Here is a 19,529-nt window from a genome sequence, read left to right on the forward strand (position 1 = left end):
TCTAATTTATCAGGTACAGGAAATAAAACAACAAATTACTTACTAATTATTTAATTCAATCTCATTGATATGACTCATAATTTGGCTACGAAATGGACAATTTAATATAGAAAATGACAACAGCGACAATAGCAGATTGAAACATAACCTCGTTACATCAACATACATAACACTGCGTAATAAAAACTACATAAGTTCCAGTGGAAAAAAAAAACTTCCAATAGGGTTTTCATACAAGACTGAATAGGCTAGAAACCTTTATAAGCGAGAATCATTATCCGAATTCCTACAAATGAGAAACGGGTATGAAACGTTTATAAGCGAGTAAATTTGCGGTCACTTGGTCTTATTCTGGTTCGACTATAAAAAAAACATGACCAAAAATGTCAGAGTAAAAAAATAAAAAATTTCAACCAGTTGAAACCCTCAATATTTTTAAATATGATCCATGATTATAGAAAATAATACTAACGTACAAGTAGATTGTAACGAAGCTATGGAGTACGGTCAACGGATCGATAAAGAATATTGAATACCTTATAAACGGTCAAACTTTTTGTCAAATTTGTTTGATTAAACATTTGACGTATAGACAAAATTGTCAAATGATTTGACAAAAAAAATGGTTTACTGGCCAATACTTCTCTGAACCGTAATAAGTAAATAAGTTTCAAAAAACAAGCAATATTGACATGATTCAAAAATACAAATGTGTATTTAAACTATTAGAATTGTCAAAGAATTTACAAATGTATAGTGCACGAAAGTAACTAGCTAATAAATACACTGTTCAGTGTAACACGGGGGTGATTGCTATTTAAAATTTACACTTACAATTATTATTATAACGAGAATATAATTTAAAAATCGGATTAAATCAATTAAAATTTGATTATTTAATACATGGCAGTGTGATTTACTATTACAAATAACACGTGTCTTAAACTTGCTTTATACATTTGATTAAAAAAAATACATGTTTTGTCACAGTTTGAAACATCTGTGCGAGTATTTTCATAGATACCAACCTTATAAACTAATTACACAGCAATCACAAAATCTCAATTCTATTCTTAATACATTCAAAAACCTATATAAATTATATAGAAATTAGTAAGACAAACTTATCCGACGCCTTTGACGTGTTTAGTTCTAAAAATTTAAAAACTTACTTAGGCATGACATGACACACAAGAGAAGACAACTACAGTCTGACAAGTATCTTCTGACATTTTTTGACATTGACAGGGCTAATAAGCTATTGTAATTTAATTTCACTTATATATATTGGGTCAGATAAGTTTGTCGGTCTAGACAGTCGGACAAAGATCTTGTGACACTTTTTATCATTGCCAGTGGGGCACTAGTGAGCTATTGAAATTTAGTATCACTAATGCCCACCGAATCAAACACTGATCTCTATCTAATTGGAAAAACTTTTGCTTCGTTCTAACTTTAACATGACTGTCGAAGTTACTGACAGTTAACTCTAATACCAATCGCTGCCTTCAGCGCCAAATGGTGTAAACCAAATAGGCACAAAATAGCAGTGTTTATTGCCTGTCCATGTATAGAGGTCAGTGGGATAAATAAGTTTGTCGGTAGGCTAGTGTCGTATTAAATGGCCGTATACGGTTGGCGCGGCGGCGGCTGCAAGCGTCGTCTACATGAGCCTCGCCGCGGCCGGGCTCACCTTCTGCATGCATTTACAAATAAACCTTACACATTGATCAAAGATTTAAATACATGTCACTAACAATTTAAATAAATAAAAATTAATGATTATTTCTAAACAATTGATTGTAAAAAAAAGAAAACGTTTTGTGAAGACAATTTAATGTAGATTTACAAAAAAAAAATTAAGTTCTAAACACTAAGTTGACTGCATCGCAGTTCAACTAATAATTGATACTCGTATCAAATCAACACAATTTTCTCAAGATTTGTCTTAAAATGATTCACTCGAGTCTTGCGCACACGCATTTCATAACATAATGTTACGAAATAAAGACTTTTAAGCCAAATTTCGGCCTAGACTAAAAGAGTTTTTTGCTCTTATAAAAATCAATGTCTATCAATTCTATGAGATTCAATTTGTGTCATAACACGAGATAAAATAATATTCTGCCAGTTAACTATGTATTTAAATCTTTGTCATAAAACTTATTCAATATATTCGTAATCAATAAATAAGGTCACTACAAAAATAAACTTTACATTACGCTAATTACTGAATCACTTTATAATAATAGGCGTATCGTTTTGAGATAAAGTAGAGGCCTATATTATTGGAGTTTAGCATTATACATATACATAATACATCAAATAGCTACATAATTATCACATAAGAATACATGTAGTTTATAAAGTATGGAATTAAATCCGCAACCAACGTGTGATGAGAAGACATCGGTAGTGAGTCACCATACACATACAACCAGTACATACAACTTACATACAACCGAGAACATTGAATTGTTTGTATAAATATTTAGCTCCCAGCAATATTTAGCAGATGTTACAAAATATCATTCATATTGTTATTCATTTTCACTATATCATAAAATATAAATAAGAAAATATCGTGTTTACATTTCGAACAATTCAATTTTCAATTCCCCAAAAAAGCTTTTAATACCATAACAATTATAATGGAATGAGATTCTAGAACATGTCTGAAGGATAGGACAAACCACAAGCAACGAATACATACATTGACATAATGGAATACATTATATAAATATATACACGCAGTATGCGATGTACCGCGGGACATATCAGAGGTAACTTTACACTTAGTACTAGGTGAGAAGTCATAGCCACACGTCGTCACTGTACTAGTTGTGCGACACAAGGGTCCACTCACAACGAAACGCGAATATATCGCAGAGCGAGAGGTCGCCTGCCCGCCTCCGCAGCCGCGTCGCGCCGCCCACCGCCCGCCGCCCACACGCCCACATGCCCACACGCCCCGCCCACACTCCCACACAAGCACGCACAAGCCTCTACGTTCTAACTAACACTAACTAACGTAACATAAGATAAATTAAAAGCGAATAAATAATAAAAACGCTCTTTGGATCGCGTCCGAGGTGTCTGCCGTCGCCCCGCCCTCACGCCCGCCTGCGGGCCGGCCGGGGCGCGGGGGACCAGCTGCCGAAACTTACTAACTCAATCGCTTCTAAAATTACCTTAACAACTAAAGCGAAATGTTATAACAAATACTATTGGCAGATGATTGAGATTCTGATCATCGATTTTCTTTTCAAGTTAATAAACTTTTCTTAGTTCTTGTACATTGAAAATGATGCGAGTCATCCGCCACTAGCTACCTAACATACATAAAGTAAATCAGACTTTATATTTTATCAGTCAAATAACCTATAAATCCAAATAATAATTAACTACATTAATAAAAACGTTATAGTGCGATTTTATAATTTTGGAGCGTAAAAAAAGATTTTAATTTTGATTCGAGAGCGAACGAAAATAAAATACTGCAATTATTAAATAATCGTTAATAAAAACGTCAACGAAAAATTGTAGAGCTCCAACTGCCTGCGCCCCGACACCGCGCACCTTCGCACACACACAAACACCGACAACATTCAATAGCAAATATTAATACTATTTCAAAGTCATCACAAGAGTATCATTTAAACCTCAAAATGATATTTTTCCTAACGAGACGTCAACAGCAACATTTTGTAAAATTCATCCGAAAAATCTTACCGAATTATTCAAAATTTGTATCAAGTTTTTGAATCCAATAACAATTGACGATAATTGACTTTTAATCCGAAGACAAAACACGATTTGCAAATGTGAATGTGTCGTGTCGTGTGTGTGTGCGCTGCGGGGCGCGGCGCTAGTGGGGTAGGTGTGGTCGCGTCACACCCAGCGCGCTATGGGGCGGGGGGGCGTGTGTTGGGGAGGGGCGTGGGCGTGGGCGTGCGCGGCGCGCGGAGGGCCGCTAGCGCGCTCACGGCACCAGGTCGGGCAGGCGCCCGCGGCCCTAGGGGCGCGCCCCGCCCTCCGCGCTCACCACCTGCGAACAACGCGCGCCTTAGCCCAACACTAACCACCCACACACACAACGACTGTCTCTCACACATGTTATGCAACTGTACATAACATACAAATTAGTTGCCGCGTCATTCAATTTGTATGACATTTATAAATAAGGGTCATAAGTCATTCGTATAAATATAAAAAAAAATTGTACACTAAAAACCAATATTCATGCTATTAAAAATCTATATGCATATATGCTTAGGTTAGTCACTTCATGCTATGGATGATATTAGTGCTAAATTATATTCAAATCGGGAGACTAAAAATAATCAAACGATTTAAATGAAGTTAGATGCTGTAAAATAAAGTATATGCTCAGAAAGTTTCATTTCAAGTTTCAATTCAATATAAACTATCCCATTTTATAATTATTGTGAGTTTAAAAGCAAATATGATCTAACAACACAAACGTATACAAAGCAAGCAGACATATACATTAAAGCATAGCATTAAAGCATACTTTTTCGAAAAGTTAAGACAAACAAAAGAAAAAAATATCTTATGCCATTAAAAAAATAAACAAAGTATGGTATTGCATGGATAGCAACAGACACAAAATGCTTCTCACATATGTTCAAACAAATAACAAAATTGTTGCAAATAAAAAAATGGTGCCAATCACCCCACATAATAAAATTCAATACTTCAAAACTACATACATTTAACATCAAATTAATAAAAAAACACAATTCACACGAAAATTGTATTCATGCCAATCTTACAAAATTATTATTTATCTTTAAAACTAGTTACAGTAAAAAACAAATCATATTATAGTGCTACTAACTTATCTCACCCGGTACATTATTTTCAAGTCTTTAATATTTCAAACAGAATAATTCGCGATTTGAATTACTAACCGGGTCAGATAACTTTGTAGGACTATAATTGAAAACGGGTCAATAATATAGTGTCGACTATATCAATGTGTCGTATGTGTTGGTATTATTTGTACTCACTTTTCGTTCCTTGTAGTAGAGCTCCTCGCTCTCCTTGTCACACAACAACAGGACGACAGCTCCGAAAAGAAAGATGGCCGCGCCCCAACCAACACCGTACGCCCAACCGAACTCCCACACCGATCTATTACCTGTACCAATAACCCAATTAAAACTAAACATCTTACTCATATTATAAATGCAAAATTTTTATGGTTCCGTACCTCGAAAGGAAACGGAACCCTTATAGGATCACTTTGTTGTCCGTCTGTCTGTCAAGACCCTTTTTCACAACAACGCGTGAAGGTATCAAGCTGGAATTTATTAATATATGAATAGATGAATGAATGTTTGTTAGTAGGTATCTCCAGAACGTCTACATAGATCTCGCTGAAATTAGGCATAGATATAGAACATAGTCTGAAAGAGCACAAGCAGTACTAAGTTTTTTTATATTGCGAACGGAGTCAGGAGCGATAGCTATAGATTAATGTACTACGTTACAATCCAAAACGATATATCTGGTTATACTTTTTTTTTTATTCAAGAACATTTATATCATACCCAGATTCAATTCCGCAGCAAAGCATACAGGGTAAATCACCAACGCAATCAAGATGCACATCACTGGAAACATTCAAAAATAGTATATACATGGTGTGCCGTAAATAGAACGTATTAATTTTCTTACTGTGGGTTCGATTCCTAAAACACCATAACACAAGAACCCGCTTATTCTCATTCGAAAAATTCAGTTAAAAATATATTGTAGATGTCTTTAGGCAGGATCATAAAATCAAATGTGATCATCAAAATATCATCATCTGGTCACCGGAACCTCGGAGCCTACCAAATTTAGAGGTGACCATTAAAATATTTAAACATATATCTATACCACTATAATAAAGAGACTTGAGAAAGAGAGATAGAGATTTTTTTATATGTGACGAATAAACTCAAAAACTACTGGATCGATTTTAAAAATTCTTTTACTATTAGAAAGCCACATTATCACTGAGTAACATAGACTATTTTTATTACTATATTTAAATTCATATAACATACATGCGAGAGCCATAGCGAGTACAGCGAAGCGATAGTATCGGAACTTGGTGCGGTGGTCAGCTGAGCGCAGGCCGAGCCCGGTGAGCAGCGCACCGCACACGTCCGCCGCCAGTGTCGCCACACACAACCCCGCCGCCGCCCTAAATACACACAACATCAATGTCACAAACAATAAATTGACTAAAAATTTAAGAAATACTGTGAATTTAAGCAAATTTCGTATTAAAATAGCATTAACCTTATATATATATAAAAAAGAAAGTCGTGTTAGTTTCACTATTTATAACTCAAGAAAGGCTTCACCGATATGGCTGAAGATTGAAGATGAGGTAGCTTAGAGCCAGGAAACTGACATAGGATACTATTTATTCATTTTTTTTTCGAATTTATGCCTTGAAGAGCTGCTTTTTATTTAACTTACTAATATTATAAATGCAAATGTTTAGATGGATGTGATGTGGATGGATGGGTGGGTGGGCTACACTTATTAAGTTTTTTTATATATACACGCGGACGTAGTCGCGGGCGACAGCTAGTACTTGATAAAACTTATTCTATTAAAAGATACAGATCTAATAAAACAGCGTAAATATCTAATTATGCCAAAAGAAATTATTTTTAAAAAGTTAAATACATTTTTAGTTTCCATTAAAATCTAGGTCGAGGCTCCTTCGAGAATTTCCATTTAATTCCGTTGCTACTGAATTTCAGGCTATCCGCAACAACTTGAAAAATTTAAACTAAATGTTAGCTATAATCGTTGAAAATATGCTAACTTGATAAATTTATTCGATAAAATGAGAGTTTAAAATTAATTGAAACTCGGATATTGATAACCTGATTATTAATAAATCAATAATGTAATAACGATAAATTGCGTTATTAATAATAGGGTTATCAATATATTAAAATGTTAATGTATTTAACGATTCATGTTTAAATTTTCATGGAAGTAAAACGAGTGAAAATGTACAATCCCTTACTTCGAATTTATACACAATGGACTAACACAAATTCCATATAGTTATCCCGTAACACGTTTTCCTCCGAGTACCTAAATAAGATTACCAGCATAATATAAACAAAACTTCACTTAAAATTACAAAATACCGTAACGTCCGCTATGTATGGAGTTCGACGTTTTTCCGCTCAAAACTTGGGCGAAGCTATTACTAATGAGGGTTCTTACTTAATGTACGATGCGGGTCTCGCAGCATAACATCCTGGCTGGGCGACTATATCGAAGGGCAGCGGAGTGGGCGCATCCGGATCGATGCAGTGCATGAAGAGACCTTGCCGCCAGCCCGCCGCCATCAGCCAGTCCGCGGAAGCCAACCCCAGCACCATCAGTACGACAACCAGCAGCCCGCAGATCAGTGCGATCACCTGCAAACATATTGGCATAAGTTAAGAGTTAAACAAATTTATTAGACTACGATAGTCGACAGTTCGACAATCCATAGATTTTTCTTAATTGTTGCAAAATATGGCCTTTAGCGGATAATCGCAATGCGGTATTCTGTAATTAGCCTTTTTTCATTGCTTTAATTTATTAAAGATCGTAACGCATAATCATATTTTATAATAAAAATCGCAAACGCTAAAAATCATTTACTATTATGTTCCACCTACGGAAGGTCACATACATTTAAAATTAGACTCTTCTCAAAATCCTACTCCTAATTATATCTTAAAATAGAAGAATAAATTTACTGGCCGTATTCTAAATAAACGGGATCATTAAAAATTCAAAGCCTTAAGCTGTAGGAACGTAGTAATGGTTGACCCGGTTAAATCCGAGCCGTGCCTTCTAGCGAAGTAGGACAAAACAATTGATTACTGGAGAAACAAAAAAAAAATAGTACATATAATATCATCAATGAAAATACATAAATCAGGTTTTTAGCTACACAAAAGTTTCCAAACAACTAAGAGTTGGGTCGACTTCCCGGAGTCGGTGTTCTTTGATTATGACATTTGAGAGAAGTTTCTTGGAAGTCTACAAAACGACATAGACAGTTTGCAGTTTCTATTGACACTCCAAACTGTAAAACCTACATAAAATTTTTAGCTGCAAGTAAAGAATGTCTTTGTTTTTGTTAAATGTATGAAATTTTTCAATTAATTTGGGGTAAAACTTTTACCCCATTACACTTAAACGATTGCAAAGAGAGCTTATCCAAACTTCTAATTTCAACATCCGACATTACTTTCAACAATCTACGTTGTAGCTCCCTCACTTTAATAAAACCGTACAAAATTACTACGCAACGGAGAAAAATTGGGTTAAAGAATTTTTTTTAAATTATCATACCAACGTTGATATTTTGTAAAATAAACCTTAACCTATTTATCTAAAATAAAAGTATGAATATAACACAGATCACTTAACAATCATGATATTATCGAGGCTAATTTGAACAAATTATAGAATTTAACACCTGTTTTATCAGTCAAACCCACATGAATACCAATTCAGGAGTCTTATCACAACGAAAACAACAGAACTCACGCCCATATCTAAAAGAGATAGGCAGAGATAATGAACTTTTATTTATCAAGGTCTCCATACACCTTTCTTACCACTTCCATTTCGATGCATCTATGCATTCAACAACATGCAGCAATATAACCTATGTTTTTTCACGCATACAGAGTTGATTGGAATTAAAATCGATATTGTAAGCGTATAATCTCGGTCAGGTTACGAGACCGTGGCGTAGTTAAGCGATGCAGTACGTATTAATTACCTTTCGATTAATTTGATCTTAGCGTTAAGTAACATTGATATAGTGTTTTAATTGATACTATTTTAGATTTCACAGAATAGTAGGTCGACTAAACTTTGGACATTTTCTTTGTCTATTTTATAGCGTATTTTCATCAATAGAATGCAGAAATACATTACTGTATTAAGTTGGATTACAATACTAAAAGAAAATATATAAAATTGAGTCCTGTATGATAAAATGTTCTATAAATAGTAATCCATTTTATCAGTCACGTAATAAATTGCTCAAGGCGGTCTGTACCCAAACTGATAATAACAATACAAAAGTATTCATGCAGTGAATATGACCGGCGCTATCCTCTATTAAATACAGTGCCCTCACGTACAGAACGTTTGCATTGCGATTGCATTTAATCTCAGGGGACATTGATAACGATAGTCAGACATAATGATAAAAAAGTGTTCAGGTAACGTTGCGTTACTTATAAGTACTTTTATATTCATCTTGAGAAATAATTTCATACACTTTTCAACTTTATACTGTTGCTTTTATGCGATAATTACAAGTCGTCAAACAATTACAACTAATTTCGTTTGTCAACAAATAATAAAAATGGTAAAAGTATTTTAAAATTTAAAATCACATTTGTCGTAGCGCGCTGTTCTGTAAATCTATTTCCAGCGCGACTTTTCCATTATAACTGGGAGTAAAAAGTTAGTTCGCGTAGTTGACAAAGAACGTCACAAGACAAAGGAGAAAAATGTTCCCACGTCGCTCCGTCAGCCTGAGGCTCGGTACTCGCGTATTATGACTCGCTGGAGTAAAACTAGGCATCGCGACACGATGTCCGTAGAACATGTACTTGCCAGACTTTATTAAACCACAGTTTCACTCGCAAACTTGTGTTATGCCAGTCACTATATTAAATACAGCTCCAAAAACCGGAGTGTCTGTGTGTAACATAAAAATAATATTTAACTTTTACTTATTGAAACTTAGGCTTACTTTTATCAATTTTACTCTGACAAAGTCGCGAGAAACGGCTAGTATAAAATTGAAACTTAAATGTACGACTTAAAATTCGTAAATTTCTCATATCGGCCTACTTTTATAATGATAAAGCAATGGCTTAGGGCTAGGAATTGGCTAACTACACGAGCTGCAACTCTTGTTTTAACTTAGAACTCAATTGAATGTGGATATTACACCTTAATATCGTGTATTCTTTACCTTATCTATATGTCTAGTATTACATAAAAGGCAAGATCTTTCCTTAAGGCGCTATTCCATGACCCATGTACATGTGTAAGACTCAAGGCGTGACTCAATGCGGTTTAAGTGCTAACCGTGAAAAACATCTGGGTCATGGGCATGCCCACAGTTTTGTTATTCGAACTTGATATTTCTGAAATCTTTTAGCTTTAACTTATATTACATATATAGGTGGATGAGGCTTGGCAGTTAAATCTATTCATGTACTTTAATTTTACTTAAAGATAAGGTTAAAACATTAGCATAACATACATGGACTTACATATTTTATTACTTTGTCTTGTAAAACAAGTCTTGAACAATAGCCTCGCCAGTGTAAGCCTTACAATGATGTACACTATTGTAAGGCACCCTACAACTTGAGTAACAATCATAGGTAAGTGTAAGTGTTGGGGGCCGAAGTGTCGGGGGTGCAGACGTGAAAGTGAGGCGAGCGTCTCGGGTGGTGTCGCGGGGGCTTGGAGGGTGTCGGCGCGTGTCGTCTACATCGATCGCCTGCCCGCCGTCAGCTGTTAAGAATCTGATCACCAACTCGTCTGAATTTTCATCTGTTGAACAATACTGTTTATGACCCGTCCAAATGAAAGTATACCTACACCTTGTTCTTTATATAGTGTGCGCTCTGCCTAAATTCGAATAATATTTTATAATATTATGTACGTTTACAACTTTCATTTATAAAATTGTAAGCATTCGTCCGATTCTTTGTAAGATAAAACCATGACGTTAAAATGTCATAAGTCGAATTAACTTTGTTCGGATCAAGATTGGCCACGTTTCCGTGCGTTCTGTTAACAGCGGAAGTTGGAGAGCATTAAAGAGGGATTTCATTCATCAAATCATAAAACTTGATTCACGTGGGAAGTCACGGCCAACTATATCGACGTTTGAAGGGTCCCTACACTGAATATATTTTGTTGCTCGAATTTTTGTTCGTATTGACGTTCAGATTAGCTACTTTTTTATTATGTTACGCGTATACTTTTTGCCTTTAGGTATTTATTTCGAGCAGTTGCAACCATCTTCTCCTCTAAAGTAGTTTTATATATCTTATGAACTTATTTTCTAGTCAATTTTATTAATCCAACTGAAGTGAACTTCATCGGTTAATATAAATTTATACAAAGGCGAATTGATCATTTTAAACCGTATGAGAAAACACCGTCTGCGAGGCGAAGGGGCGATAGTGCGGAGACAGACTAATAATAAAATACGCGACAGACGCATCGATCCAAGGTCCCCAGCCAAAGAAACTTTAGAGCTCACAAGTTAACGATCTTACAATCTCTGTGGACTATTGAATTTAAATCTTGGAATATTTTTTCGCTTTAACTTAAGAAGAAGTATTCCTTTATTAAGTTTGCATTTCAGATAAATTGTAGATGAAAGAACATTACCATTCACGATCTGCCATCAAACTTAACTTAACCCAACCTTTATTTATAACAATAACTTCAGTAGTAACCTGTGCTATCTGATTGGCCGGCATGTCTTCGTTGTCTGTGGCGAACTGCGGCGGCGGCGGCAGCACCGGTGGCGGCAGGGCGCGCGGCTGAGAGCGGAGCCCGCCCGCGCCCGCTCCCGCGCGCCCCTGCATGCGCCCACCGCCGCGCTCTACGACTATCAGCGAGCTAGCGCTACGCCACGGTATACCACGCTACACCACAATATTCTGCGCTACACACCAATATACCGCGATACACCACTTTACAATGCAATATCACCACAATACAACTTGGTATACCAACCACAATACAATGCGCTACACCACTATGCAATACGCTTCGCCACGAAAAAATATGCGGTACACGACTTTTTATAGCGCTTTGCCACGTTAAGCTTTTAACACACAACAGAATCTGAACGAATTCACTGCAATAGTTAAACACTTTCAACTGAAAAATACAGGTTATTCACTGGCACTTATATGATGTCCTACATAGACTTTTTGTTACTTCGAATGTAAGTAATGCTCCGAGCAACGAGAACAGCCTTTTGTTAAAACAAGAATGAGATTTTGAAAATGAAATAGAATGAATAGCAGTTTTATATTAACGCGAGTGTAAAAACGTATTACCCTATAAAGCATTCTTTAAAATATGCCTAAAAAAGAATTTTCTGTGACTATTCCTTATTCATACCAAGTGTATCGGTGTGGTCTGTTAAATTTGGTGAATACGGGTAAATTTTCTAAAAGAAGGATAAAATATATTTAATTTTATCTTTTAAAAAAAGCCTCATGAAAAGATATAGCAATTGTTTTGTTCGTAGCACTCTTTAGAAGTGAGATAGAAGGTGTTGTATGCAAATTAAACTAGAGTAGTTGAAAGTTCATGGAAGTTCATCTAGGGCAGGAAATAAACATCGCTCGCAGACACAAATCTTGGCAAGTTACACAATATCTGTTATGACACTGGTATTCACAACTATTACGAAATACTATTTTACATAAACTATCACATCACGACACATATCATGTGTATTTTATTATACCATATGTATAATTACATTTAATAACAGCTAGCTGTCGCCCGCGATTCCATCTACGTGGTATTAAAAAAAAAACTATGTGTTCTTGTAGACCATGTTCTACGTCTTTGCCAAATTAAAGCGAGATCCATGCAGTCGTTCTTGAGATACCTTCAAACAAACATCCATTCATCCGTCCATCCATCCATGCAAACATTCGTATTTATAATATTAGTAAGAAATAAGATAAATAAATAAAAGCATTATAAATTTATTCAAATTAATTGGTTTTTGAGATAACTGTGTTAAAGAATATGAGAATAAAATAATTTAAAATTAATAAATGCAGCTTAGTTTAAAAGTAAAACTTTAGTTCAGCGCTTTAAAAAAAACAAATCTACTCTTAACTCATGAATAAAAGTAATATAAAACTGCGTTCTTGAAACTCATTTTAGAAATAATGATTTATATTTAAATAGAACGTATTCATTTGGCATTGTTTGCGAAATAATATTCAACAAAGAGAGAAAACCTCGAGGCTTTTTATAGGCCACACAGTAACATAATATACAAGGCCACAAGTTAACGGACATTTTTCTTCAGATGACACTTATATAGAAATTACTCCATTCAATCTATCACCAAAAGGCATTTATTGTCTAGTGTTTCAGTACATTCCTAAGTTGCATTCTTTCCTTGGTTTAATTTATTGTCTGCCTGTAAGTTTGTCCGTAAGGATGCGTTTGCGTAATAATGCGTTCCGGGTAATCTCCGAAACGGTTGGACCGATTTTAACTGGACTTTGACGGGAAGGTAGCTGATGAACGCGGGCATGTCATAGCCTATTTTCGTTAAATTCTGCGTGACGAAGTCGCAGGCGACCGCTAGTTTACGTAAATATTCCCAATGTCAATATAACCGGTTTTAACTGTATCTATTTCAGCTTATCCGTTTAACAATCATTGATTAGCATGACAATACTGTATACACACAATCACAGAGTATAAAACGGCTAAATACGTTCATTTCAGATGCAATGATACGGAATTCAAATAGCGAGTGCACGTAGTTTTCCGCGAATTAGGTCAAAGCGGCAAAGGTTTACAGTGATCGCGGGGAAAACTGCCGCTGAATGAGGTCATATATCAACAACGTGCAACAAAAATAAGGGCCTTTCTGACGGAACACAACGACAGTTTTCTGATATCACTTGAGTTAAAAATCTATGTTTTTTTTGGAAATATTAAGACTGGTGTTTATAAAAGTTTACCATAATAGTTTTAAAGCAAGAGGTCAGATGACAATAAATATGTTTTTACATCTAATTTGTAACATCTAGTTTTATAAAACATCTCGCTAAAATTAAATATTCATTTAAAAACGTAATATTTTTAGTGAAATAAAAGCCTTTAAGAAAAGTTTGAGCTCGTTAGTTATGACTAGTTTACATTGAGAGGCAGCGCTCGGTAAAATCAATTAATTCAGCTTCACGCCCGTGTTTTTATTAAACTTAATTTTTCTCAACTTTAAAGCTCTTTCTTGCTCAAGATTTTTATGACTTAACCTTTTTCATTCCACATTACCAAAAACAATATACACTTATTCCATTAGCACTTTGGATTTAAAATCCTACATAAATATAGAAAATTGTTGTGTAATTATAGTATCATAGTGTTATTGAAAGTATTATAAAGACTTATCCCATGAGATTCTATTCATAATTGTACGTATAATCAAACGACAACGACAACATCGTTCATAAAACTCATGCAAGCAGATGTAAATCATCTTACTTAATCATAAAAAAATCGTAATTTCCTAACGTATATTTTAAACCAATTCACATGGACATGTACCGTTAGCAATCAATACTAAAATATTTTCATTCCGTCAAATTGAAAACTCTCAATTCTCATCGTTTTACGATGCAACGCGAATCAAATACAAACCGAGCGAATAAATGCCACTTTTATGCCGTAGTTATTCGTTCAAGTACTTTTAAATTACGTACATGTTACGGTATATTGTTATCTATTGAGAAGTAGAAAGATACATTCGTTTTAGCTGTAAACTTGAACCGTATGATTTGTCATAGAATATGTAGAACAGCTACAATACACCAACAAGACGACCAGACGAATAAATATTTTTGTAATTGGAACAGAATAGGAGCCTTACTCAATATTTTCTTAGTTCAATATTTTTTCTATAATCATCAACGGTAACGGAGACACCTTTCTATTCCTAATAGTTCTAATAATGTCCAAACAACAGCGGATATTTCTTCTTAATGATCACATATAATGTCTGTATTTCAAAGATTATTATTACTTTGTTCTAGCACAACAAATCTTCACAAGGTATTGTACAAAATGACCAGTTCAAATTCAAATGAATCCTCTGTATTCTAAAGGTCTAGCATACGGGTGCACTGACCGAAAACCCTTACAATCAAACAATGAAGTTGTACTTTAGTAATGGTAACACTAGACACAGTGGGCAATGTGTAATCCAATAATAGAAAGAGTAAATAAACTGAACGTTCACGCTCTGTATCTGACAAAGTAATTTATTTACAATAGAGAAACTACGATACGTTTACTTTCCGTATGGAAACCATATGTTTAGTTATTTGTTTACTATTACTATTTATTATATCAATACCATTTATAAAGCAACAAAATTAAATACGGGACAAGCTAAAGAACTTCGTATGCTTCAAAATACCAAGTGAAATCAGAACACAAACATTACGGATGAACTAAAAGTGAAAGTTCTTCGTATATTTCGGTGAAATCAGAATGATGACATGGCCTAAAGGTAATTCAGAGTTTATTAAATACGAAGAAACTTGATTATATTGTTTGGGGATGTCACGATTGTCTGTCCGATAACACTAAAGAAAACTTTCTAAAGCACTTAAAGTTTAAGAAAACAATGTATAGGTTGAAATCCACACGATAAAGGTAAAGAAGTTAGGGTCAGTAATGAAAAATTTCGACTCAATTCGTCCTTTGCGGGTATTGCGCATTGGGTCGCGCTGGTTTTACGATTCGGAGACAAAATCACCTCTTACTCTTCTGGTATTTAATTAATAAATATGTTTTGCAGTACGTAATTTGTTTCGTTTTGCAATCAAAGGAATATAAGCGGGATAGAAAGTGAGGATGGGTGTGCGGACGCGGCCGAAGGGCGGAAGCTGTGCTCGTGCGAGGGAGCGAGCGACGCGGCGCCCGGCGCGAGACTGCCGCCCGGCCGCCGCCCGCCCGCTGCCGCGGCGCGCCTCCGCCCTCCGACCGCCAACAAAACGCAAATTGCGAGCCATGAGTTTATTAGCCGACGCGCTACTGCCATCGCTTCTACACAAATAATAAATAGCGATCCAACTGTAGCACTATAGAGTCCGTTTACGGCATGTATGGTTCCCAAGTTACACCTGAGTTATCTGTAGGGGCGGTTGGGGCGTGCGACGCGGCGGGGGGCGAGGCGCTCGCGCGCAGCACGCGCCCAGCTCCCACAGCTGCCTCACAAACTCGTACCGAGAGGGCACCCTGCACCAACGCCTTCTCGGCCGAGCGCCGAACGTAGTCATCATCCTATCTCCAGGTTTCGGCGTATCAAAAACAATTTTAGGACTCTCTACGCTTTCCGATCCTGGCGTGATGCGGCACTTTGCACCGGAGATAGCCTTCTTGATTCCTATCAACGCTCTCTGAGCCGCATTCCTCTCGTCTTTTATTTCTAAAGCTTCGTCTCGCGCCACTATCCTAAGTCTTCCGGGCGGTGAGCTTTCGACCGGGTCAATGTGTTGCTTTTTTATGGCATGTCGGATCCTATCGAATATTGTGGGCGGCGGATCAGTATTAGTACCGACGGTACACAGACGTGGCCTGTACTCGCAGTCGTCTTCTACCGTGGTCGGAAGGTAAGGTTGTTCATGGAGCGAGGAGGCACGTCTCGGCGGCGGATCGTCGTGCAGATAGGCAACGTGCAGGGTGCTAATGCTCATGGGATGCTCTGGCTTGGGCCAAAGGTCCCGGGTGGGCGGAACGGGAGCAGGGCGCTCGCCTAGCATGCGACGCGCCAGCTCGCCCGGCTGCCAGAGACAGCTGGCGGAGAGGTTCCCGTGCGGCTGCATCACGAGCCCGGTGCTGACTGTCGGCGCGCGAACTCATTTGCTAATCCAATAGCGCGCATTGTGCACTTGTCAGTATTCACAAGAGATAATAAAACATACTCCGAACAAGGGGATTTCATAATTGGATAAATGATATCGTTTCCTAAGGTACGACAATACTTAACTCAGGGTTACCTAGACCTTAGTTGACTGTTTCTTTTATTTTACTGAAGTATGTAGTTGTAAACTAAGTACTGGTAAACTAATACCTACTTAGTTACGTTCGACTCAAAGAATAACTTTCCACCGACGTTTAAATTAGATTTCAATCAAATATGATTCAAGAAAAATAGTTGAAGAGAGGGGCAGGAGTATTTAGGGTTCTATATCTCTGAACGCTATTCAGAATGGAGCGGAAAATATTCTCATAATATTTGGAATTTCTTAAATCGTATTCGGAAATGCCGCTGGAGATATACAAAGAAAAATTACGTATAAACATGACAATTGTGATGCTGTCAAAACACACGGAAGTATGTACTGCGCGATTTATAGCACAAATATAAAGTATAGGTCGATGATACGTGAATATAGTTAATACTAGCTGTTGCCGCAATTTCGCCCGCCCGGAATTAAAAAAATAATTAGTAGCCTATGTGTTCTTCCAGACTATGTCCTACAACCCAGCCTAATTTCATAGAGATCCGTTGAAGCATTCTGAAGATACCATCTAACAAACATCTATCCATCTATACCTCCAAACATTATCATTTATATAAAAAAGTAATGTAAGATGGTAATATTACTCGAGACTTACCTTCAGCGGGCGAGTTATCGTGACTGTCTCGATCATCGTAGTCGACGCCATAGTGTCAGAAGTTCCCATTCCTAAAGCACAACAATAACTGTTATTTGATGTTATTATATACAAATGTTGTGCAACATTTATAAATAAAGCCTGTTATATACCTAATGCTTCATATGTCACAATTGTTTTCAATCTATATTGTTCTTATATAATATTTTGATTTTATTATTTGAAAGGGATAATTTATTTACAAGGCACAAATTTGTAACAGATAAATAAATGCAAAATAGTGTGTTTAAAACCTAATTCGGAAGTATGATATCATCTTTCAAGGACAGAATAGGATTTGTCATGATCATGTTACACCACAACAGTTATTTTAGCATAGAGTTGATTGAATTTCAACTTTACCTTCTTAAGTTTAAGGTCCATTTTAACAAAATTGTTCATACAGTATAGTATTTAAAAAGGTTACAACTTAGTAAATAAATCATTGTGAATACTATTTTTAACCTTATTTTGACTTAGTTCTTTTTCAAATATGAGTATGTATCACTATAAATATAACAAAATGTTTGCATAAAATTTTGTTTAAGTTACAAAGTCTAAACAATTTGAGATACTGAAAGGTTGAGGATCTGGCCGAAGGCCATTATCTTTTTATTTATTAAGGATTTTGACTTAACTAGGTTTAAGTTATAAAGATCCCATTGAATCTGAATTATGTCTACTATTATTTTGTTATATATTATGTTATATATTCATTAAGGACCATTCAAAAACAGTATTTATAAGAATATCATTTGTCAATTTCAGATTGTCAGTAAAAAAAAATTAGAATACACAGAGAACCTTAAAAGATTTTAAAAATAAATGATCAATTGTCTTATAGACAGATATATAGTTGAGCTTAGATGAGCAAGAGGCCAAGTGACCAAATATTTTTCTTTAGAGATTTGACGTTTATCCAGATTTGAATGTGTTTAGTTTAGCAAAAGAAATAAAACATGATAAAACATGTTATTTTTATAACAATTTTAAGCAAGGATATACTACAATGCAAAAGTAAAAGTATCTCATTGTTTCTTTTAAAAACTAAAATCAATATCATTTTGCATAAAGGTCAAAGAAGAAAGGAATTATACAATGCATTCAAAGACAACCTCTTTAAGTCTTTGATAACTGAGAGCTAAAAGAAACAAATACAGATACCCAATAATAAAATAAATCGCTCAAATAAAATTAGCATTGACATAAATATAGCACATGGGCCTAGGTCTTAAGACATCTCAAGTCAGATAAGGTTGGTTAGGTTTTTCAATTGCTTTTGCAAAAATCAAAATGACCAAAATTAGATTAGTTATTGGATTCAACCATCCTATACTTGTGTCAATATATCAGAGAACTTTCTTTCATAATGTTTACATAAATATAACAATTTGAAGTGGTACAAGCATTTATTAAGTTTGAATTTAAAATAATTATGTGGTAAGCTATTATTAGTAGTAAATACAACAAAAGTAGAAATTCAATATAAATTGTAACGATATTGCATGGACAATAGATTCGTCATATATTAGTCACGGAATTATGAAACTGTTTAATTTTCAATAAATATCTTTTGAGTGATTGACTAATGTAAACAAAGGATATCTAATACTATATATTTTACTGTTAACATTTACACGTTCTTATGTATGTTTTTATAAAAATACACCTGACACATTTAGGAAACGAAGGATGATAATATAACAATGAATTAATATTTTAAACAATGTATAATACTCACATGTAAACAACACTGTTAATGTTATTGATTTTGAATTCAATCTATATATTTTGTACTCCACTACAACCAAATAAATTTTTAACACTACGTCGATTGGATGAATTCAATAAACTAGCACAAACAAAGATGATAAACATTTAATTCACAAATTGTAATTTTTGAACACATCCAATCATCCAAGCTAAAGAAAAAATTGATGAGAACGGGACAAGAATGAACGATATGATAGAATGACATCCGACTGAAAGATTCGAAATGACTTTTT

At 35.4% G+C, this 19,529-nt stretch overlaps 1 protein-coding gene across 3 annotated transcripts; it reads right to left on the minus strand.

Annotated features, from left to right (window-relative positions):
* Positions 1-35: 35 nt before the first annotated feature.
* Positions 36-19,485, minus strand: LOC106115885 (transmembrane protein 47). Of its 3 annotated transcripts, none has more exons than XM_013309513.1 (7): positions 19,265-19,485; positions 17,485-17,555; positions 7,267-7,463; positions 6,078-6,217; positions 5,577-5,639; positions 5,034-5,164; positions 36-1,696 (listed from the first exon to the last, which is right to left on the minus strand). In XM_013309513.1, the coding sequence occupies exons 2-7, from the start codon at positions 17,551-17,553 to the stop codon at positions 1,664-1,666; spliced, it is 633 nt and encodes a 210-aa protein (XP_013164967.1). In that variant the 5' UTR covers positions 17,554-17,555; positions 19,265-19,485; the 3' UTR covers positions 36-1,663. The 3 variants fall into 3 exon arrangements, with proteins under 3 accessions (XP_013164967.1, XP_013164968.1, XP_013164966.1); XM_013309514.1 differs by lacking the exon at positions 36-1,696 and adding an exon at positions 3,438-4,048; XM_013309512.1 differs by lacking the exons at positions 36-1,696; positions 5,034-5,164; positions 5,577-5,639; positions 6,078-6,217; positions 7,267-7,463 and adding an exon at positions 15,874-16,728.
* Positions 19,486-19,529: the final 44 nt, after the last annotated feature.

This window comes from Papilio xuthus, unplaced genomic scaffold, assembly GCF_000836235.2.
Source record: "Papilio xuthus unplaced genomic scaffold, Pxut_1.1 DF827777.1, whole genome shotgun sequence".
In the NCBI taxonomy this organism is placed as follows: Eukaryota; Metazoa; Arthropoda; class Insecta; order Lepidoptera; family Papilionidae; genus Papilio; species Papilio xuthus.

Coding starts and splice junctions, on each gene's coding strand:
- LOC106115885 (XM_013309512.1), bottom strand. CDS start 16,688: ATGCAGCCGCACGGGAACCTCTCCGCCAGCTGTCTCTGGCAGCCGGGC.